The sequence below is a fragment of the Colletotrichum acutatum genome (genome assembly GCF_030867785.1).
Source record: "Colletotrichum acutatum strain CBS 112980 chromosome Unknown BDZ83scaffold_31, whole genome shotgun sequence".
NCBI classification, from domain to species: Eukaryota; Fungi; Ascomycota; class Sordariomycetes; order Glomerellales; family Glomerellaceae; genus Colletotrichum; species Colletotrichum acutatum.
This window is the reverse complement of record NW_026849025.1, coordinates 314,601-332,243: the sequence shown is the minus strand read 5'-3', so window position 1 is coordinate 332,243 and position 17,643 is coordinate 314,601. Positions and strand designations below refer to the sequence as shown.

At 51.8% G+C, this 17,643-nt stretch overlaps 8 protein-coding genes and 1 non-coding gene across 9 annotated transcripts; 4 read left to right on the top strand and 5 right to left on the bottom strand.

The window, feature by feature from the left end:
• Window positions 1–421: 421 nt before the first annotated feature.
• BDZ83DRAFT_574199 (uncharacterized protein) lies at window positions 422–1,933 on the top strand (the record flags this gene model as incomplete). The annotated part of the gene is made up of 3 exons (XM_060504691.1): window positions 422–765; window positions 829–1,351; window positions 1,700–1,933. 3 exons carry the CDS (start codon window positions 422–424, stop codon window positions 1,931–1,933), a joined length of 1,101 nt encoding a protein of 366 aa, XP_060366699.1.
• A 248-nt stretch (window positions 1,934–2,181) lies between these two features.
• Window positions 2,182–3,021, bottom strand: BDZ83DRAFT_574282 (phosphoenolpyruvate phosphomutase-domain-containing protein; the record flags this gene model as incomplete). Its single annotated transcript, XM_060504700.1, has 1 exon — window positions 2,182–3,021. One exon carries the CDS (start codon window positions 3,019–3,021, stop codon window positions 2,182–2,184), a length of 840 nt encoding a protein of 279 aa, XP_060366698.1.
• A 1,031-nt stretch (window positions 3,022–4,052) lies between these two features.
• On the top strand, window positions 4,053–5,500 carry BDZ83DRAFT_615693 (uncharacterized protein). Its single transcript, XM_060507916.1, has one exon. It carries the CDS (start codon window positions 4,377–4,379, stop codon window positions 5,373–5,375), a length of 999 nt encoding a protein of 332 aa, XP_060366697.1. The 5' UTR covers window positions 4,053–4,376; the 3' UTR covers window positions 5,376–5,500.
• A 938-nt stretch (window positions 5,501–6,438) lies between these two features.
• BDZ83DRAFT_574170 (uncharacterized protein) lies at window positions 6,439–7,737 on the bottom strand (the record flags this gene model as incomplete). Its single annotated transcript, XM_060504690.1, has 1 exon — window positions 6,439–7,737. The coding sequence occupies one exon, from the start codon at window positions 7,735–7,737 to the stop codon at window positions 6,439–6,441; it is 1,299 nt and encodes a 432-aa protein (XP_060366696.1).
• Window positions 7,738–8,553: 816 nt separating this feature from the next.
• BDZ83DRAFT_615690 (PLAC8 family-domain-containing protein) lies at window positions 8,554–9,606 on the bottom strand. Its single transcript, XM_060507915.1, has 3 exons — window positions 9,218–9,606; window positions 9,050–9,164; window positions 8,554–8,993 (listed from the first exon to the last, which is right to left on the bottom strand). Exons 1-3 carry the CDS (start codon window positions 9,390–9,392, stop codon window positions 8,771–8,773), a joined length of 513 nt encoding a protein of 170 aa, XP_060366695.1. The 5' UTR covers window positions 9,393–9,606; the 3' UTR covers window positions 8,554–8,770.
• Window positions 9,607–10,080: 474 nt separating this feature from the next.
• Window positions 10,081–11,782, bottom strand: BDZ83DRAFT_750761 (uncharacterized protein; the record flags this gene model as incomplete). The annotated part of the gene is made up of 5 exons (XM_060513959.1): window positions 10,081–10,624; window positions 10,679–11,019; window positions 11,091–11,378; window positions 11,451–11,591; window positions 11,645–11,782. The coding sequence occupies 5 exons, from the start codon at window positions 11,780–11,782 to the stop codon at window positions 10,081–10,083; spliced, it is 1,452 nt and encodes a 483-aa protein (XP_060366694.1).
• A 1,602-nt stretch (window positions 11,783–13,384) lies between these two features.
• On the top strand, window positions 13,385–13,476 carry BDZ83DRAFT_t115. The gene has a single exon. It is a non-coding gene; the product is annotated as a tRNA-Ser (tRNA).
• Window positions 13,477–13,904: 428 nt separating this feature from the next.
• Window positions 13,905–14,579, top strand: BDZ83DRAFT_750760 (acetyltransferase; the record flags this gene model as incomplete). The annotated part of the gene is made up of 1 exon (XM_060513958.1): window positions 13,905–14,579. The coding sequence occupies one exon, from the start codon at window positions 13,905–13,907 to the stop codon at window positions 14,577–14,579; it is 675 nt and encodes a 224-aa protein (XP_060366693.1).
• A 146-nt stretch (window positions 14,580–14,725) lies between these two features.
• BDZ83DRAFT_256607 (Spherulation-specific family 4) lies at window positions 14,726–15,916 on the bottom strand. Its single transcript, XM_060501968.1, has one exon. It carries the CDS (start codon window positions 15,806–15,808, stop codon window positions 14,873–14,875), a length of 936 nt encoding a protein of 311 aa, XP_060366692.1. The 5' UTR covers window positions 15,809–15,916; the 3' UTR covers window positions 14,726–14,872.
• Between the last annotated feature and the right edge of the window lie 1,727 nt (window positions 15,917–17,643).

Genomic DNA, 17,643 nt, shown 5'->3' with positions numbered 1-17,643 from the left:
CGGATCATCCCTGATTCTAAGCCGAACTCTATCTGCAGAAAAGCTGGGAAACAATCTAAAAAGGTTTCTGCAACTTTATTGCAGTAGGCATGATGGGCCACTTTGCGGGCGAGCGTTTTTGCTGTTGAACCCCTTTACCAATACCACCGCAGCAGTTCATCCGGTGTCCGGTGCTGCCGAGCTCGACGCGAGCGGGTGCCTCCGTTACAACTTGCGGTAGAACTGCCCGGCGGCGTGGTGCATCTAGATGATGCCAAGAAATCATCATAGAACGTTGGGAATTAGGGGGGATTTGAGCAGAGGAGATGAGATATAAAGCAAAGCCCCGAGTGCGTGGATTTCAGGAAGTGGTGCTCTCTGGAAGCCTCCAAGCTCTGCCATTCCAACTTCAGTCTCTCCTTTTCTGCTGCATTCATTCACCATGGTCCGTCTTTTCAGCCTCGCCGCTTTTGCGACGGCATCCCTCGCTTCATGCACACAGGCCCAGGGCCTAGAGACCTGCCTCGAAACGGCCGGCCTCCTCACATCATTCCCCGAGACTAACGCCTCGTTCCCGACCGACATCCTCCCATGGCAGCGCCGCATCGCCCCCACTCCGGCCGGCGTCGCCTGGCCGCGCACCACCGATGAGGTCGCCGCCGCTCTCGCCTGTGCCCGGGAGGCAAAGGTTCTCGTCGCGGCTCGTGATGGCGGCCACTGCTACGGCTCGTACAGTCTGCCCAACGCCGGACTCACCATCAATATGACTCACTTCCAGGAGACCAAGTATGATGAGGCCACCGGTCTGCTTACCTACGGCGGCGGTTCCCTCGTGAGCCCCGTCGTCAGCCAGCTCTGGAAGGAGCACGGCGCCCGGTTCCCTCACGTCCGCGCCAACATGGTCGGCCTGATCGGCTCTTCCATCGGAGGCGGCTTCGGCTCCCTGTCCCGCATGCTCGGAACCCCCATGGACTATCTTGAGGGCGCCACCTACATGCTCTACAACGGCACCATTGTCGAAACCTCCCGCACCAAGAACCCCGAGCTCTTCTGGGCCTTGCAAGGCGCCGGCAGCTCTTATGGTATCATCTTGAGCCTCACCACCAAGACCTGGAAGCCCACGTACCAGCAGGCTATCAACTACACCATCACTCTCACTGACAGCTCTCTCTCCGCCGGCGTCGACTCCCTCCTCGCCATCCAGGAGCACTACCTCTCCGGCCAGTGGCCCGACGAGCTCACCATGCGCTGGTCCCTGACTGCCCCTCCCTACACCGGCTCCGGCTTCTACTGGGGCAACCCCGAGGACTTTGACAAGCTCCTTGAGCCCCTCATGGCCAAGCTCCCTAACGGCACTCAGCTCACCCGCACCGTCCAGGACTTCTGGGCCGTCGAGAACGTTGCCACTCCCTCCATCGACACCCCCATCGACACCTTCCCCCCTCGCAACTTCTACCTCCAGGCCCTCGTCCTCCGCGAGGACCAGCCCTTCACAAAGGCCTCCGCCACCGCCCTCTACAACTTCACCACTGTGGCCTTCAACCGCACCGACCTCACAAAGTTCGGCTTCATTGACCTCTGGGGCGGCAAGCCCACAAAGGCTCTGAAGGACGATGACACCTCCTTCGCCCACGCCAACAGCTTGTGGCTCATCCGCTGGGAGGGCCGTCTCGCCACCGGCTTGACCGAGTTCCCCGCCGACGGCCTGAGCTACATGCAGAACGGCTTCCAGCCCTTCAAGGACCAGCTCGCCGCCGAGGGCGTGCCCCTGCGTGGCTTCGTCAACTACCGCGACACGGCTCTCACCGTTGACCAGTGGAGCGAGCGCCTGTATGGCAAGAACTACGCCAAGTTGCAGGAGATCAAGGCCGTGTACGACCCTGAGGGTATGTTCACCGCTCACCCGCAGAGCATCCCTCTGCCTGGCCAGCAGCCCCCTGCCGCCATCAACTAGATGGGGTATTTGATTACTTAAACATAAGGAAGAGACCTCTGGAGGCCACTGAAATGATTTGTACATATTGACTGAGGCAGGACTGTTTCGAGTCTTCTTCAAAAACATACTTCTTGGATCGGTTTACAAAACTTTTGCTTCATAGAAAGGTGCGCCATGTAACAAACTTAGTTGACAAACAGCTTGGTCTTGTCCGCGTTGTTGGTGCCCTGTGACATGCTTCAAGCTTTCTTCCGCATCAAAAGCTCTCAAGTTGCCAATTTCCCTCCATCCAAGATCCTCCTCGCCGACTCTTTCACCGCGTTCATCGCCACAAGGTACAAACTCGGTCCCACACTGATCCTAGCGACCCCAATTTCCCCCAGCTCCTTCGTCGACAAAGAGTCCGCCCGATCCCCAAGCTTAACAGCGACCCGCCCACCGAGCTCTTTTACAAGCACCTGAACCTCCGATGACCGCAGTCCGCGTCCCGAACCACCCCAGAAAAACACAGTCGTTGCCCCGGCCTCCAAGTACGCTCGACCCCGCTTCACGGCCTCCGCCAGGGCACTCTCATCGTCGGCCGCGTAGTACGGCTCGAGGCGGAACACATCACACCGGGCGTTGAGGACAAAGTCAGGACATCCGGCCTCGCGAGCCGCCTCCAAGGCGCTCTTGAGGCGAGCGGCTTGCGTTTCCAAACCGTAGAGGGACCCCTCGATGCCCTTCTCGAACCCGGCTGACGGAATGCTGTCTTCAATGTTGGCACCGTTCGCACCCAGTGTGACTGCTTCCGTCACGACCTCGTCAATGAGGTCTCCGTATCCGTCTTGGAGGTCGACGGAGAGTGGCAGGCCGGCAGCTTTGGCGGCGGGCGCGAGTTGACCTATCGCGGCCATGTTTTGCTCTAGCTCAAGATCCTCATCTTTGACGCCCACTGTTGCTGCAATGGCCCATGATGCGGTCGCAATGGCTTTTACGGGCTTTGAGTCGGTGGTGTTTAGCGAGATGATCGCGCTGAGGGAGGCGAGGTCCCAGACGTTCGTGAAGATGACGGGCGATGCGGGGACGTGCAGCTGCTTCAGCTCTTGGGCGAGTTCGTTACTCATGTTGGGCAGTGTGATGTCTTGTTAAGTGATCAGCTTCACATCTGGATGATGAGATTAGTGCTCAGTATACCTCCGTATGTAGAGTTTCGATGTGACGTTGAACCCGAACTTAAGGATGACTCCTAGAGGGGTTCACTCGAAAGGCCCCAATGCGCTAATGACAAACGAAGGGCGTCGTCCCGACTTACATAGACCCTCTCCCGATGCAAGCCGCGCGCCTGGATCCGATGTCGCAGCCAGGTCTTGATTGAGAAACCTCAATGGCATTTCCAGCGCCGGTTCTTCTTCATACCTTACGATCTCAACATCTTCTCTTTGGGACTTAACCCTTGTTATGAGATTTGTTTGGGGTAGAGCGCTGTGACTTGGGGCGCCGTTCGATTGGCGAGCAAGCGCATGGTGTCGATTTAGCATCAGCCCCAGCAGCCCGAACGCCACGGCTTCTTCCAACAATAGTTCAGAACCAATACCGATAGCCGCATGACATCACCTGTTTACATCGATGAACGTACACCTACGAGAGTATGACTGGTCGGTTGCGAAGTCGCCGCCTCCTTCAGGCCTTGATTAGTACCAACTTAGCAAAGCTAGGTATCAATCCAGAATGCCCCGAGTCTGTGGTGGACCAGCTTGCGGGAGAGAGCTCGTTTGCGGATACATGGAGCAAGGAAACAGGGAGGACTGATGGTCGTGGAGAACCACACCCAAACTATAGCTACAGTTACAGCTACAGCTTCTCCGTGGAACTCACCAAGCTTAAGATTAAGTAACTTTTAGCACATCTGGGACCTCGACTATTTTAATGGAATCAGATCTGATCATTACTGTTACCGATTGGTAATATTTCCGTGGAATTATCTACGCATGGGACTAATGCTTTGCTTATGCATTGGTGCTTGTTCTAACATGTACCCAAGATCCCAGCTGAATACTTACTCCAACGTCAGCTTCCTAAGCGATTGCGCTATTCTTCTAGCCGATAACTTCTGGGGGCTAGATATGAACGATCACCAATCGCTTGTGCATGCTACTGCACCTCTTGGCTTTGTTATGGGAACTTTGTAAGATCTTAATGGGCCACGTCGGACTAGACACCATGTAAAGCGGTGTTCCGCCTGCACAATCTCAGTAAGACGAAAACTCCGGAGCTAACAAGAACCCTGTGTAAGATGCAAGAACTTTGTAAGCCAACGCATCGATTCAATTAGCATGGATGAGAATTTACAAGGCCAAGCCGGCATATTTAAATGCAATGAACCCCGTACCAATTACCGCACCAAGAGTTCGTTCACTCTTCATATTGAGGCTTCGTGGTATATCGCTTCAAGAGATAACCCGTCACAATCACAGCAACTATGCGGGGCTCAATCGCGTCTTCAATTCTCTACATTGCTTTAGCTGTAGGCCAGAGCCTACCCTCACGTATCGTCTACCAATTCCCAGAACAGCCCAACTGGATCGAGAACATCGCCGTCCGCAAAAATGGCAACCTCCTCCTACCTCTTCTTACCTCTCCCGAGCTTTACCAAGTTGCCAAACCGTGGGAGAAGGCGCCGTCAACAGAACTCGTCCACCGGTTCTCAGACATAAATGGCCTTCTCGGCATCACCGAAACTTGCACCGACTCGTTCGTAGTGGTAGGCGGCAACTTCTCAGGCATCGGTGTCAGCGTTCCCGGTACCTTTTCAGCGTGGGAGGTCAGCATCGCAGACAAGAAGACGACGGCGAGCAAGATCGTCAACGTCCCAGAGGCGGCCTTCTTGAATGGCGTAGTCTCTCTGCCGTGGGACAGCAACATTGTTCTCATTGCCGAGTCTGCGCTTGGAAAAGTGTACAGACTCGATGTCAAAGCCAAGAAATATGAGACCATCCTGGGCGGTCAAGATCTCGAGCCTGCAGCCGGAGCGGTGCCGGCCATCGGAGTCAATGGTATGCGAATTCGCGGAGACTATTTGTACTGGAGTCACAGCTCCTTTAGAAAGGTCTTCCGGGTCAAGCTTGATCGCTCGGGTAGAGTTGCGGCAAAGGCAACCATTGACCTGATTGCCGATGTGAGCACCATCGCTGCGTTTCTCGACGACTTTGCTTTTGACAAGAAGGGCGGTATCTGGGCTGTGACCAACATTGATGATAAACTTGTTTACATCACCCCCGAGAGCAAGGGCACCGTCGTAGCCGGCTCAGAGACGGAGCTGACTGTCGCTGGAGGGACTGCCACTGCTTTCGGACGAAACGTCAAGGACAAGGGGACCTTATATGTTGTTACTGGAGGGTCTCTCGCAGCGCCGATCAATGGGACGATCACGGAGCCCGGAAAGGTTGTAGCTTTCGACACGCATAGCTATGGTCTTTAGAGGCCAATTTGACATGCCTTGAGTCTGTCTGAGTTGGTCTGGGTCAAGGTAGATGTAGGCAAGCGATTCAAGGATGGATAAAATTGTTAGAAGTATTCTATGCACGAATTCAACGGAGTCATACGACATGCAGTTACAAATGTCCACATGCATCTTTGAGGCACGGCACATGTCCATTGATCAACTTCAAGTTGCCCAAGATGAGGAACGTCGAAAGGCAATGTAACATACTTGAGGTATATCAGATATGTTTCACGAAGTAAGAAGGTCATCTTGTTGATTGATACATGTAGAGTCCATCACTCAAACGGTTCCTTCGACTTACGTGATTACTACTTAACTTTGGGCAGGATGTCGTGGAAAAAAGAATGATTTTTTTCATATGCACAGTTCGCTATAATCGATGCTGAATCTTCAAATCACGATGGAAATGTCCTGCTGACTTATGTACCGGAATCCAAGTAGTGAATATAGGCTGTGAATCTCTCCCGCGTGGCATCTAAATTGCCTGAGTCTTACAACCAATACTACAGTGTTCGCAGTAACAGCAGATGTGGGAGTCAGTACGTGCTCAACCTTATATCTTGGTCTCATTACAGGTGATAGAAATCGGATGCGTCGAGTATTATATCCGCGTGGTGCTGACACCAAGATTGACTACATGCGAGATCTCTCAATCCGAAAGCGAAATCTCTAATCCGCATGTCGGCAATTCCGCTAGCCCTGTCTATGCAATACGATTCCCCACGTTCCTCCGCTGCCTCATGGTGATCATTGCATCCCGTCAGCACGTGCTTCATCGGACTCGAGACCATTTGGTAATTGTAGCATTCTTGAGATAATTCTACCATAGACATCACTATTTCACAATTGAGGCGCAAATGAAAGACGTATTGTTCTTTTTGGATGATTGCACACGAGAGTATGTTTAAAGATACATGCATTTAGCATCAGAACTAGCATCCGGTTTGATGTTGCTATCATCGAACGCCATTGCATTCAGATATGACTACTCTATGATTGCACGGGTATTGTGTTCGAACTCAGCAGGTCAACCTCGAATCTAGTGCTCTCTGCACCATGCAGGCTCCCGGAACTTGAAGAGAGGTCCGAGGTAAGCCTCGGGCATCACAAGACCACCGTTCATCCAGTCACAAAGAGTGCCCCACGACTTGTCATTATCGCAGTTGGTGAATTGCTTGTTGGCCGTCCTGGACTTGGTGACGGTGTCTTGATCAACGTAGTCCCACTCGCAAAATCCGTGCGACGCCAGGCAAGTCACCTTGGTCTTTCCGTCAAAGCTCGGATCTTTGCCCTGGCAATCCTCTACCTTGAAAATCTCACTGAGGTTCGCCCAGTTCTTGTCGTGAATCTTGTTGAGCACATCGACATAGTCGTTCTTCCAGTCCTTCGGGTTGTGCAGCGCGTACGAGTCGCCCGTATCCGGGTCGATCCAGAATTGGTAGCAGTTACCCGCGGGACCAAGACCAGGGCATGAGACGGCACCGTTGGTGTTGGGTGCGTAGTCAAGGGCATTGACGCCGGTCGAGCGAGTGGAAACGATGCCGTTGGCCTTGAGAGACAGAGAAAGGATGTAAAGTTGCAGATCGTGGTAGAGCTCTGTGGATTGGAGGTTCAAGCTGGTCACAGCACGCTGGCTGAAACCACCAGGCTCTGTTGCGGCCAGGAACAGGGTGCTGTTGCCCTGAAGCTCCTTCAAAGCGCCTTCGAGGCTACCTTGGTAGTCAATAATAAGCTGAGCAAGGCTGCTCCCGATCTCACCCAGCGTGATGAATCGTGAGTTGGAAGAGCCTGCCACGGAAGACATGAAGAAAGAGCTCATCCCTGTGACGACAGCCATGCCAGTGGCGACGCCGGCCAAAAGGGGGTTGGCAAAGGCGCCAACGGCGGCCATCCAAAACCCGCCAGAGATTGATGTCCACAACAAGTTGCTTGGAACTTGAGGGTCAGTAGATGGGGAGACGGTAGCAACAATGTCCCCAATCGTATCCGCAGCAAGGGTGTGGCCATTCCAAAGAGCCTCCGAGAACTGGTTGAAGAATTGAGAGATGGCGTAGATGTTCCAAAGAGTGTAGAATTGTTGCGGCGAGGAGTAGGCGGCGTCGACACCGGCAGTTTCAAAAGCTGCACACGTATCGCGAGTGAGGGTATCGCAGGTTCGGCCTCCATATCCGTTGAAAGCCAAGAAACACTGGGCGAATCCTAGGTTGTCGCAGTCGGCTTTGGTGCCGTTCTCAGCCAGCCATTTGGTGATGTAGTCTGACACGTTCAACTGAGCCCAGCACTCGGGCTTAAGTCCTGTTTCCGATCCCGGAGAGCAGTCAAATGCGCGGGCTGTCATGGCGGTTTCCGGAGAGGAGGCAAGCACCGCGGTGCTCAGAATCCCGAAGGAGAAGAACAGACGAGCCGCCATTGTCGATAGCAACAGCTTAAAGTTGGAAATGGACAAATGAGTGTATAGCTGAGCCGAGCTTAATGTCTTGAATCAGCCGACTCTACGGCCGGGAACTCCTTGAACTATGTACTCGATCGCATCGTGCAATCGAGAAACCGAATCGCATTAGGTGAGTCTATTATGATATCAACGGAGAGATCGGACTTTGTCGATGTTGACTCAAGACCGTCATCAAAAAAGCGGTAGATCTCCTTACTCAGCGTGTAGTTGAAGACTGATCGGCATTTTCAGCGCGCTTTTTATATGAAGGAGCAGAATTAACTTTGTTTAGAGTGCCTTGACCACCCACTCCCTGATACAAGAATGGGGCTGGACTAGGTCATTGACTCAAAGTATCACCGCCATCATTCCGGCACCACCGAGAACGACGTCAACTGGTTTATGTGCCGGGAAAGAATCACGGTTTGCTGTTGTTGTCGGTCTTGATAAGACACAATGAATTAACAATGTGATCCACTGCTATCGCTTCATGAGGTTTCGGAATGTGGCGAAGGAATTGTTTGTCACTGCGTCGGGCCAAAATTCAAACATTGTAACGTACACTTAAAGAATGACTATAGATTCGATAAGCTATTTATCGGCTAAAAGCTTGAGCTGAGATGTATCAACCTTGGATACAGTAAGCAATCATGCGACGTTGGTAGTTGACCCTGGCCATCAAGTTCAATATCAGCCGATCCCGACAACGACTCAAGGACAGCATGCTAGACAGAATACGAGACAATTTACTTTTCAGTTGAATTGTGATAGAAATTGACACTGTCGACTTGCGAATTCTTGTTGCAGGCACGGAGAGACCTCCAGCTCTCGATGTTCATCCGCACACATACGTGCCAATGTCAGTTGAAGCCAAGGCTACAAACACCTCGGAATCGTGGCCAGTATATTGACCCCGGAAAAACTCAATTTCATTTGAACTCTATGTAGTGGGCTGATTATGTGTAGAAGGCAATTCCATGGTAGGTTGAGTCTGATAGCCTTCAGTGATGGGATCACTCCTCACAGCCTGCCGGGCAAGCACTTCTCTCTCATGCTGAACCAAAGCAGATGAAAGGCACCAATAGGATGCGCAGCAGTCTCTCGCATCGGTTCCTTTGATGCCATAACGCTTGCGGATCTCAAATCGCTTCTTCATGACATACCTGGAATGCATTGTTAGTGACTTGGAGATGGAAAGTCGTCGTTTTTGGCTCCTTGCATCCAACCAAAGCCTGTAAGATATGTGACTCCCAGCATCAGTAGACAATCGCGATTGATATGCCTATAACTTTCCATCGAAGGCTCCTTGATCCGATGGGAAGTCTGCCCGAGAACTTTCGAGATCTATCAGCAAAACAGCTACTTTCACGTTGAGAGAGCGGCATACGAAGACATGGCACGAAGGTGCTCAGAAGGCAAAGCTCGCAGGATGCACAACATCCACACAGGCCATGATGCCAATCATCGCTTTGGGCAAGCTCGCCTTCTTCCTGTCTATTCAAATTGTCATGGTCTTTGATTTGCTGGGCGCCATCGTCTCCTCGAGGCTGAGAACGAGGCATTCGTGCCCGATGGTTGAATGCTAAAAGCAGGTCTGAGAGCTACAGACAAAAAGGCAAAAAGCGACTGTGGATGAAATGTGAAATGAAAAAAGCTGGATTCGGGACTCGGCAATGCAGGTATTAACTCAATTCAAATCGATGTCCACGCGTCCTCGGCGTTTGCTCTTGGAAGGACCATTTGCCCTGCCCGTTCAAAAGAGTATGATGTCGGGAGTCAAGGCAGTGCCGCTTTGCGCCAAGTAGACGGCACGTCGTTCCCGGATATTCTGCCTCAGCAGTCTTGGCCTGCATACATGGCCTGTGTGGAGCGACGTAATGCTCGGTGGAGTTTCTGCCCCGATTGAGCGTCAGCCATCTAATCCCTGAGTAGCGGTTCTCCAGATCAATGATTACACTACCCAATCAGTGAGACCGAAGTGTGAGGTGATGGCGGGCGAACAAATCATCGCGGTTGTAACCTAGTTGATTGTCTTGAGGATGTACCATTGAAGGCGCATCAACTTGTCAGACCTTCGATTGGCGCAATATGGAAACGCAGCGCTGAGTAAAACTAGGATTCGTCTTGAAAAATCCGGGTTTCTAAGAAAACAAGGGAGTTTATACTATATACAAGAACATATATTTGCTGCTTTCGGGAGACGACTGTGGCATCGGAACACCATATTCCGATTGATGTGAAGTCTGCCCCTTACCACGGCCACCACCAAGGGTTGGATCGTTTCACAACCCAGACACCGCGCTCAATAGTGTTGATGACAATGTAGCCACTCTTGAAGTACGGATAATGGCTCCAAGTACCAGTGTAGTTGTTTGCTCCACCGCCAGGTTCATTGTCATCCTCCGGGAAGATATCAAAGTAGGCAATCTCCTTGACGTTCTTGGCTGTGGGATCCCATCGAATGGATGAAATATCGAGAATACGAAGCCCAGCACCATAGTTGCTCTGGTACGCCAGACCGCGATGGATAAACTGGTTGTGGTCGACACTGCGTACAGTACCCTTGAAAATACCAGAGTTCTTGGGCTTCTCGAGGGATCTGATGTCCCAGAAGTAGGTCACAGGGAAGCCGTCAGCCGCTGGGCCGGTCTTGTTTCGCTCGTCAATCTCGTCGTCTAGCACCAGAAAATCCTGCCAATTGGGGTCAATGACCCAGCCCTGGTGGGTGTAGGTTGCACCCTCGTAGGTGGTGCGTGAGATGATGTTGGTGCTGTTCTTCTCGGTCACATCGTAGCTTGACAGCTGGTCAGAAAATAGGGTAAAACACAGTCGGTGTCAAAGGACTCACATGGTCAAGGTATCTTCGTTGTAGCCGTAGCAGATGTCGCGGCCCCAGTACTTGACATCAGGTCCGCGATACACGATGCACTGCGCGTCATGAACATAGCCATCGCCAGCTGCGCACCCCAGATAGAGAGGGTTGTTGATGTCGGCAAGATCGAGGAACTGCAGACCAGAGTCACATGGAAGGTTGCGACGCGGCTGGGCGCCGACGGCAACGGCATATCCCTTTTCCTCGTTGACAACGACGTTGTGGCTGCGACCAAGGGGTAGAGCTTCGGTCCAATGAGCCGTCAAATCCTTCTCATTGGAGAAGACAACGGGGTTCTTGGGGTCGATGTCGAGCAGCTGAAGCGGTATTAGCCCGTAGCTCACCTATGCGTATGCTTTACACGAGATTCCCCGCAGGTTTGACATACCTTGCGCAAGTCAAAGAACTGGATTCCGTGACCAGGCGCCTCGCTACCGACGACGAGGTAGTTCTTGTAGGCCTTGATCTCACGCCATCTGCTTGGCTCGGAGAAGTAGGGCAATTTGCCGAGATAGATCAGCTTGCCCTGCTTCGAGACTTCGGCGAATGCAGTACCATCGAGCTGCCCGATGGCAGAGAACTCCCGGCCGTTTGGTGCCGTCCATCCCCACGACCCGGAACCTCTACCGGTTGAGTTGCCAAACGCTGCGTGAGGTTGAAAGTCGTAGAGGTCGAGCTGTTATTTGTGAGCGAAACTCTCTAGCACCTAGGACGATTAGGCCGATCCCATTTTCAACCATTGACTTACATCCTTGCATCGGAATGTCTGAAGAGGGTCGCCCTTGACGAGCTCTACCTTGCCATCCTTGCATGCGAGATAGTCTTTGACGCGACCCGTCCACTGAGTCGAATCGAACTTTCCCTCGGCCTCGGCTTGTTCCCATTGAGCCTGATGTTGTTAGACTTGATTGTGCTTGTAGTTCAAGAAGCGAGGTCACCTACGATCTTGTGCTCCATGCTCTCTTGGTGAGCCGCGCCGGTGTCATACCAGGCTGACAACTCGGCACTAGGCTCCAGCTCTCTGGCAATGGTGACACCAGATAAGACGCCAATGGCGACAACTAACGCGTTGGACTTCATGATGGCGACTGATTCACTACCAGTATGGCTGGAGGAGAAGCTGCCGCTACAGAGACGTAAGTGTCAGATGTAGTCCAGGGCGAGAAGTTTATTCCACAAGTGGTAGAACTATCGTCAGCATTTATAACATCAGCAACGTGGTCCGGCCTTCCATCTTCCAAGCCAAGAGACGCCATGTCACTGGGATGTCACAAAAGTCCCAGGAAATGAATTTCACCGCTGAGTAAATGCAGAATACTTGCATTTGGCCCGATCACTCATCGGTCAGGATTCTGCACGATCTGCATAAGCCAAGCCATGGCGAAAATGCCGTTTGAATAAGACCATCGCTTAGCAGTTCGGTCCTCAGGTACAGAACGTGAACCCCTCTCTGGGGATGGATCTTGTCAGACGGACAATTGATGAGCCTGGTCTTTCGATATGAAATAGGCAGGTCGGAAAGATGTCGCAAATTCTTGGCACTATTGGTCAACGTCACCAAGGTTATCCATCGCTACAATGATTAAGTTCTTCTGTTCGGCTTCGCCTATGCCTTTGCTATCCGTCGAGCCGTCTTTGCTACTCCGCATCGCCGGACTTCTCATAGGCTGCGTGAACTTGCCAAGACAGAGTGCTGCAGGTGGCGATGATACCATTCAGAAAGCCATGTAACCGTCCGCTTAGTATGCCGGGGTATTCTCTGTCCAATTTTCAGCCACAACTCGCCTATCTGAAGATTGTAACGTTTGAGCATTGAATACGCCCAGGAGAAGAGATGAATGACGGTTTAGACTGCATATTTCTTCGGTGGCTAGGGTCAAGTCTCAGCTCTTTCAATCCCGGTGGGATGCTAGAAATAGCAGTGCGGTTCGTACCGATGTCGTGTCTAGGGCTTCTGGGCCGATCAAGCCGATCAGTCCATCACTTTTAAGCTTGGATTTAGTGTTCCGAACTCTCCGCAGCTAACGATCCACTAGCCCATACCCCTTGAGGCAGGCGGGAACTACTCGGGCTGTGTTTGCATTAAGGTAGGTTGGGAGAGCTTGCATTCACGTGGTGATGGTTGATGTGAAAGCTGTTTCTTTTGAGTTTGTTTAGGTGATAGAGACCGTAATTATGGAGCTATAGGATATTTCTTTTGGGAGCAGGCTTGCCCATAATCGGGGCCCGACTGTTCCTCCCGAAGTCGAGAGGCCGGGGTGGACATCTGGCGAGGCACAACCCCTCATTGAGGCAAAACCCCTCATCTACCTTTGTATTAAACTATGCCGAAGCGTTTGCTCTTCAAGCGCACGTCAGTAACAAAAGAGCGGTGTCTTGTCTTGCATAACAAAACCAGAAAGAATGTTGTCCTCATGGCAATTGCGTCCGGAGCTTCCGTGAAGTCCACCTTTTCGCCTCACAAGCCGTAGGTCACTACAAAGACCCAGGAACATCAACTTCAGTCCGAATTAACCAATCGAGTGCCGGAAATCCTTTTTAGACAATGCCGTTTCACGTCTGGGTACTCGCAAGTTGTCACCCCACCCCAAGGATTGCCGACTTCTCCGCAACCTCCACCACACCCACCACCCCTGGGATCCAACATAGTCTGGCCTCTTTGAGATCCCCGTATCCAACAAGGGCAGAGTGCCAGAGTGGTTAATGGGTATGACTCGAATTAAACTCGCAATCATATGGCTTCGGCCGCATGAGTTCAAATCTCATCTCTGTCGTGAGGATATTCCTTTTGATTTTGTTGTGGTTGGGCGTGGGAGTTGTGAAGGCAGGATGGAGCCCCGCACTTGCTAAGTCTTTTTCGTGTGCAGTGAATTGGCTGAGTGGTTATGAAAGACATAAGACAAAGTTATAAGTTATGCAAGTGCCCATGCTCCTCCCGTCATAAAGCAAAAGGTTAGCCACAGAAACGGCCATCAAAGCCGCCAACGCGATACCCAAAGAGGCAGTTGAATGCGCCACACCTCTCAACACCTGTGCGCAAAGTCAAAGAGGAGAACACACAAAGACTCTGTCTAGCTTTCTCTTTTCTACAACTAAAAGCTATTCAGGCTGGAGAGGAGGGAGATTCATACAACAAATCGGAAGACTTCCCAACTAGAGAAGCAGGTTACAGCCGGCGACTTTCACTCGCACCTTCAATAAGATGCCCGTCAAACTACGCCCCGCTACCCCGGCCGACGGCCCGGCCCTCGCGTCCATTTACCTCTCCGCCTTCCACGATAACCCGGTAGCCATAACATGCTTCCCTGCAACCACGCAAGTCCGCAACTTTCTCGCCAAATCCTTTGCGGAAGAGATGAGCGAACCTCGATTCCACTGGCTCATCATCACCGATCCAGACTATGAAGACCCTGATCTACCCATAGCCTGCGCAAAGTGGGTTCGCCCAGCAGGACCCAACGAGACAAACGTCGAGCCGCCGCCTCCAGCGGACATCTGGCCGAAAGAGGGCAATCCAGAGTTTGCAAACCACTTTTTTGGCTCTATCGGCAGTAAGCATGCCGAAATAATGGGCGAAACTAGACACTGGTACCTCGAGCTTCTCATTTGCCGGACAGAGCACCAGGGGAAAGGCGCAGCCAGCCCACTTCTGAGATGGGGCGTCGAGAGGGCCGATGAGGAAGGAAAGTTGGCATTCTTGGAAGCTGTGCCTCTGGCAAAGGGGATCTACGAGAAGTATGGGTTTCAATCATTATACCGCCTGGAATTTACGACGCCCAGCTCAGGTGTTTTGTCGCAGGACTTTATGCTACGTAAAGGCAAAGCGGGAGAGGACTATGAGCTGGTATTGGAGAGGTTTAACGCATCGTCATCATAGCGTGGCCTAGCAAAGGAACCTGATGAATCCGGGTCATCACAGTCAACACGCATCACGCGCTTGGCCAGACAGCAAGAGCGAATCTTGAGAGGTAGTCTCAGCCTATAAACTTGAAAAGACTAGAGCTATGAAGGAGCTGATATCTCTCTTCGCACCAAAGGCTTGGAAGCACGGCAAATTTATAAGTGAGTTTTAGAAACACCACATGTAATTCGACCAGAGTCCTATTTGCGCGAGTCTGACAATGAGATGGATGAGCCAACGATAATTTCCAAGGCTATGATAGACCTCAATCATAGGGGCACGCCGGATCCCAAGCCCTGAGCCAGCGCCAGCAAATTGGAGACGGTCCCAACACTGGCCGGCTCGCGCGTGAAGCTCTCATTATATCCCCACTGCGTGATATACAAGCTATGCACACCCTGCGCAACAATAGCATTGATATCTGCCTGGAGAGTCGCCACCGGAGCAGGCTGGTAAGGCTGCCAATCGTCATAAAAGTCGTGGACCAGAACAGCAGACTTGGCTCTCTGCGCGGCGTCCGTCGGTAGCGAGCTCAACGACGCGGGCGTGAACGGCGTGTACGTATTTCTCGGACACCGATCCTGGGGCGCATCGGAATCAGCCGTGTAGCATGTCTCCAACGACAGGATTGCATCGGCCACAGTATAGAGCGAGGAGCTGGCGGGGTCGACGGCCACACCCGGATTTAGTACCACCACGCCCGTAGCGGACTTGGCATAGTTGGTGATATCAGTGTAGTACTGAAGCTGGGCGGGAGCGGTGTTGACCTCATCGAAGAAGATACCGTCCATGTGAATGTCCCAAGAGTTGCCATCCCAGCCGTTAGTTGTATCCCATGCGGCATAGGTATCGACTCCCTGCTTGACGACGGCGATGTCCTGGGGCTGGGCTTGTACTGTGCCAAGGGTCGAGATGTAGCCCAAGGTCACAGTATTGGGACGGTCATTGATTTGGTCAATCCACTGGGCCCAGTCAATCTTGATGCCGTCCTCAAAAGCAAAGGGAGGGCCGCTGTTGGGGTTGATGATGACGTTGAATGTCAAGTCCGGGTGGGCGTCAATGGCAGCAATAGCTGCTTGCCAGTCCACAGTACCATCGTAAGGCTTCTGTAGATCGTTGATAGGGTAGATATAAAGCGGCAACAGAATGTCGACCGCGGCAGCTGCCGTACCTAGGAGGCATGCGATTGATGATAGAAGCTTCATAATATTGACTGTTGTTTGAGGTGGAAGTTTGGAACGGGACGAGGTTGATAGTCAAAGCCGCACCGAGTAATTCTCACTACGGGACATCCTAATCAACTCTTCTTATACGTGAGGTCACTTATGCCAAGCCAGGCAAACCGGACTGGGGCAATGGCGATCTACCCCGGTCTCCGCATCCCTCGCCTAGTTGTCTAAGACTTTCGACTTGGCATACACCATGGTGAACCTGTCACGAGAACAACAGACAGGTCTAGATGAGGAACAGGGAGAAAAATGTCTCTCTTTTCAATTTTGCAGTGTCATTGTACTACGAAAAAGTGTAGAATGATGAGTGGGATGTCGTTACGCTGACGGCTTAGATCGGAACGGCCCCAGTTTCGTGATCTCGGACTCTAGGCAGCAGGCTGACAATGATCGTTGAAGAATATGGCTTGATATGGCAGGCTGTGCACCCTTATTCGGCAGGTCCCGCCAGCTCAGGACAATACTTTAAACGCTAACCTGACTGAGTTGCGCCATCCACTTCAGTCTGACATACCGGCTAACCGGGAGTATTTCTCCATGCCGTCTTTCCGTGGGTAGAAATCCTAGACAGGACCTTTCCGCCCGTGAAAGCTTGCTCATGATATTCATCAGATCCCAAGTCTCCTGATCATTGATTATTCAGATGAATCATTTACACTAAGCTGTTTCATCAACACGGCGCTCAGCAAGAGCATAAGTCATCTAGAACGCCCGGGCTCTCAGATTGTGACTGGGATAGTCTACCAGGCTTGGAAAGTCGGAGCGTATGGCAGCAGGAATATAGCTTTTCTCGATGGGATGATAACGAGAGCGAACATTGCTTATTGAGAGGCCTCGAGTATTTATTGTCCTTTGAGCTTGACAAAGCACTGGCTATGCGTGTACTTCAAGGACTAGCACGCGGCGACAGCTCAGAAACACCATCTGGTCTCTCATAGTCCTAAGGCTTGGATGCCTTCTATTCTAGGATTACCATCTCTGTTATAGGTGCAAGCGAAGAACAAGTCTCAGAAAGACACAAGTAGAAGAAACATGAAGAGAATGGCTAACTGTAGTAGCGTTCATTGTCTTACTATTGACCTGAAGTCCATGGTCGGCGTGATGATGCTACTGACTCTTCAATCGTTTTCCGCACACCCCTATATGGCGCATGTAGGTGTGCACGCGCAAGAAAGAGTGAGTTTGGCTGCTGAGCTTCTGAGAAGAGGTCAGGTTTATGTTATTATAGACTTACTCAATCATCTCAATTGCACGAAATAGCTTATCGGATCTTAGACCATCCTCTCTTGGTCCCGATAAGTCGAGCCTCAAGGCCTCGATACCGGCGGGATGGCACGGCAGCACGGTATTTTTCTTCCTCCGTACAATGTGCTTACTATCGGACCGTCGGAGATCACAAGGTCCGAGTTCTGTGGGTGCAACTTTCGCAAAAAGTTGCCGTTGTTGCTGCGAACTCCGCCATGTTCAACGTTACTAAACCCATGATTCATGGGATATTCAGATAAAAACTGCGAATCGAATTTTGAGCAAGCACTACCTTCGATTGCATTTTTCTTGCGTGACGTAGCATCTGCTCCGTTTCGGAACTTGAACGGGTCTCTAGGTGGGATCTCCGGGGTTCAGATGGGTTTTGCCCGGCGCATCAAAGGGTCCTGGCTCTGATAATCATGCATGGTAGCGTACCACTATCCCTCAATTTGGCTCCGAAGACATGATTTCCTTGCAAGTAATCACTGCAGTGAAGTAAGTCTCCGAGGTGGACATTCGCCGACTCCGCCTCTACGCTGTCTAAGTCGGACTTATTACCACCG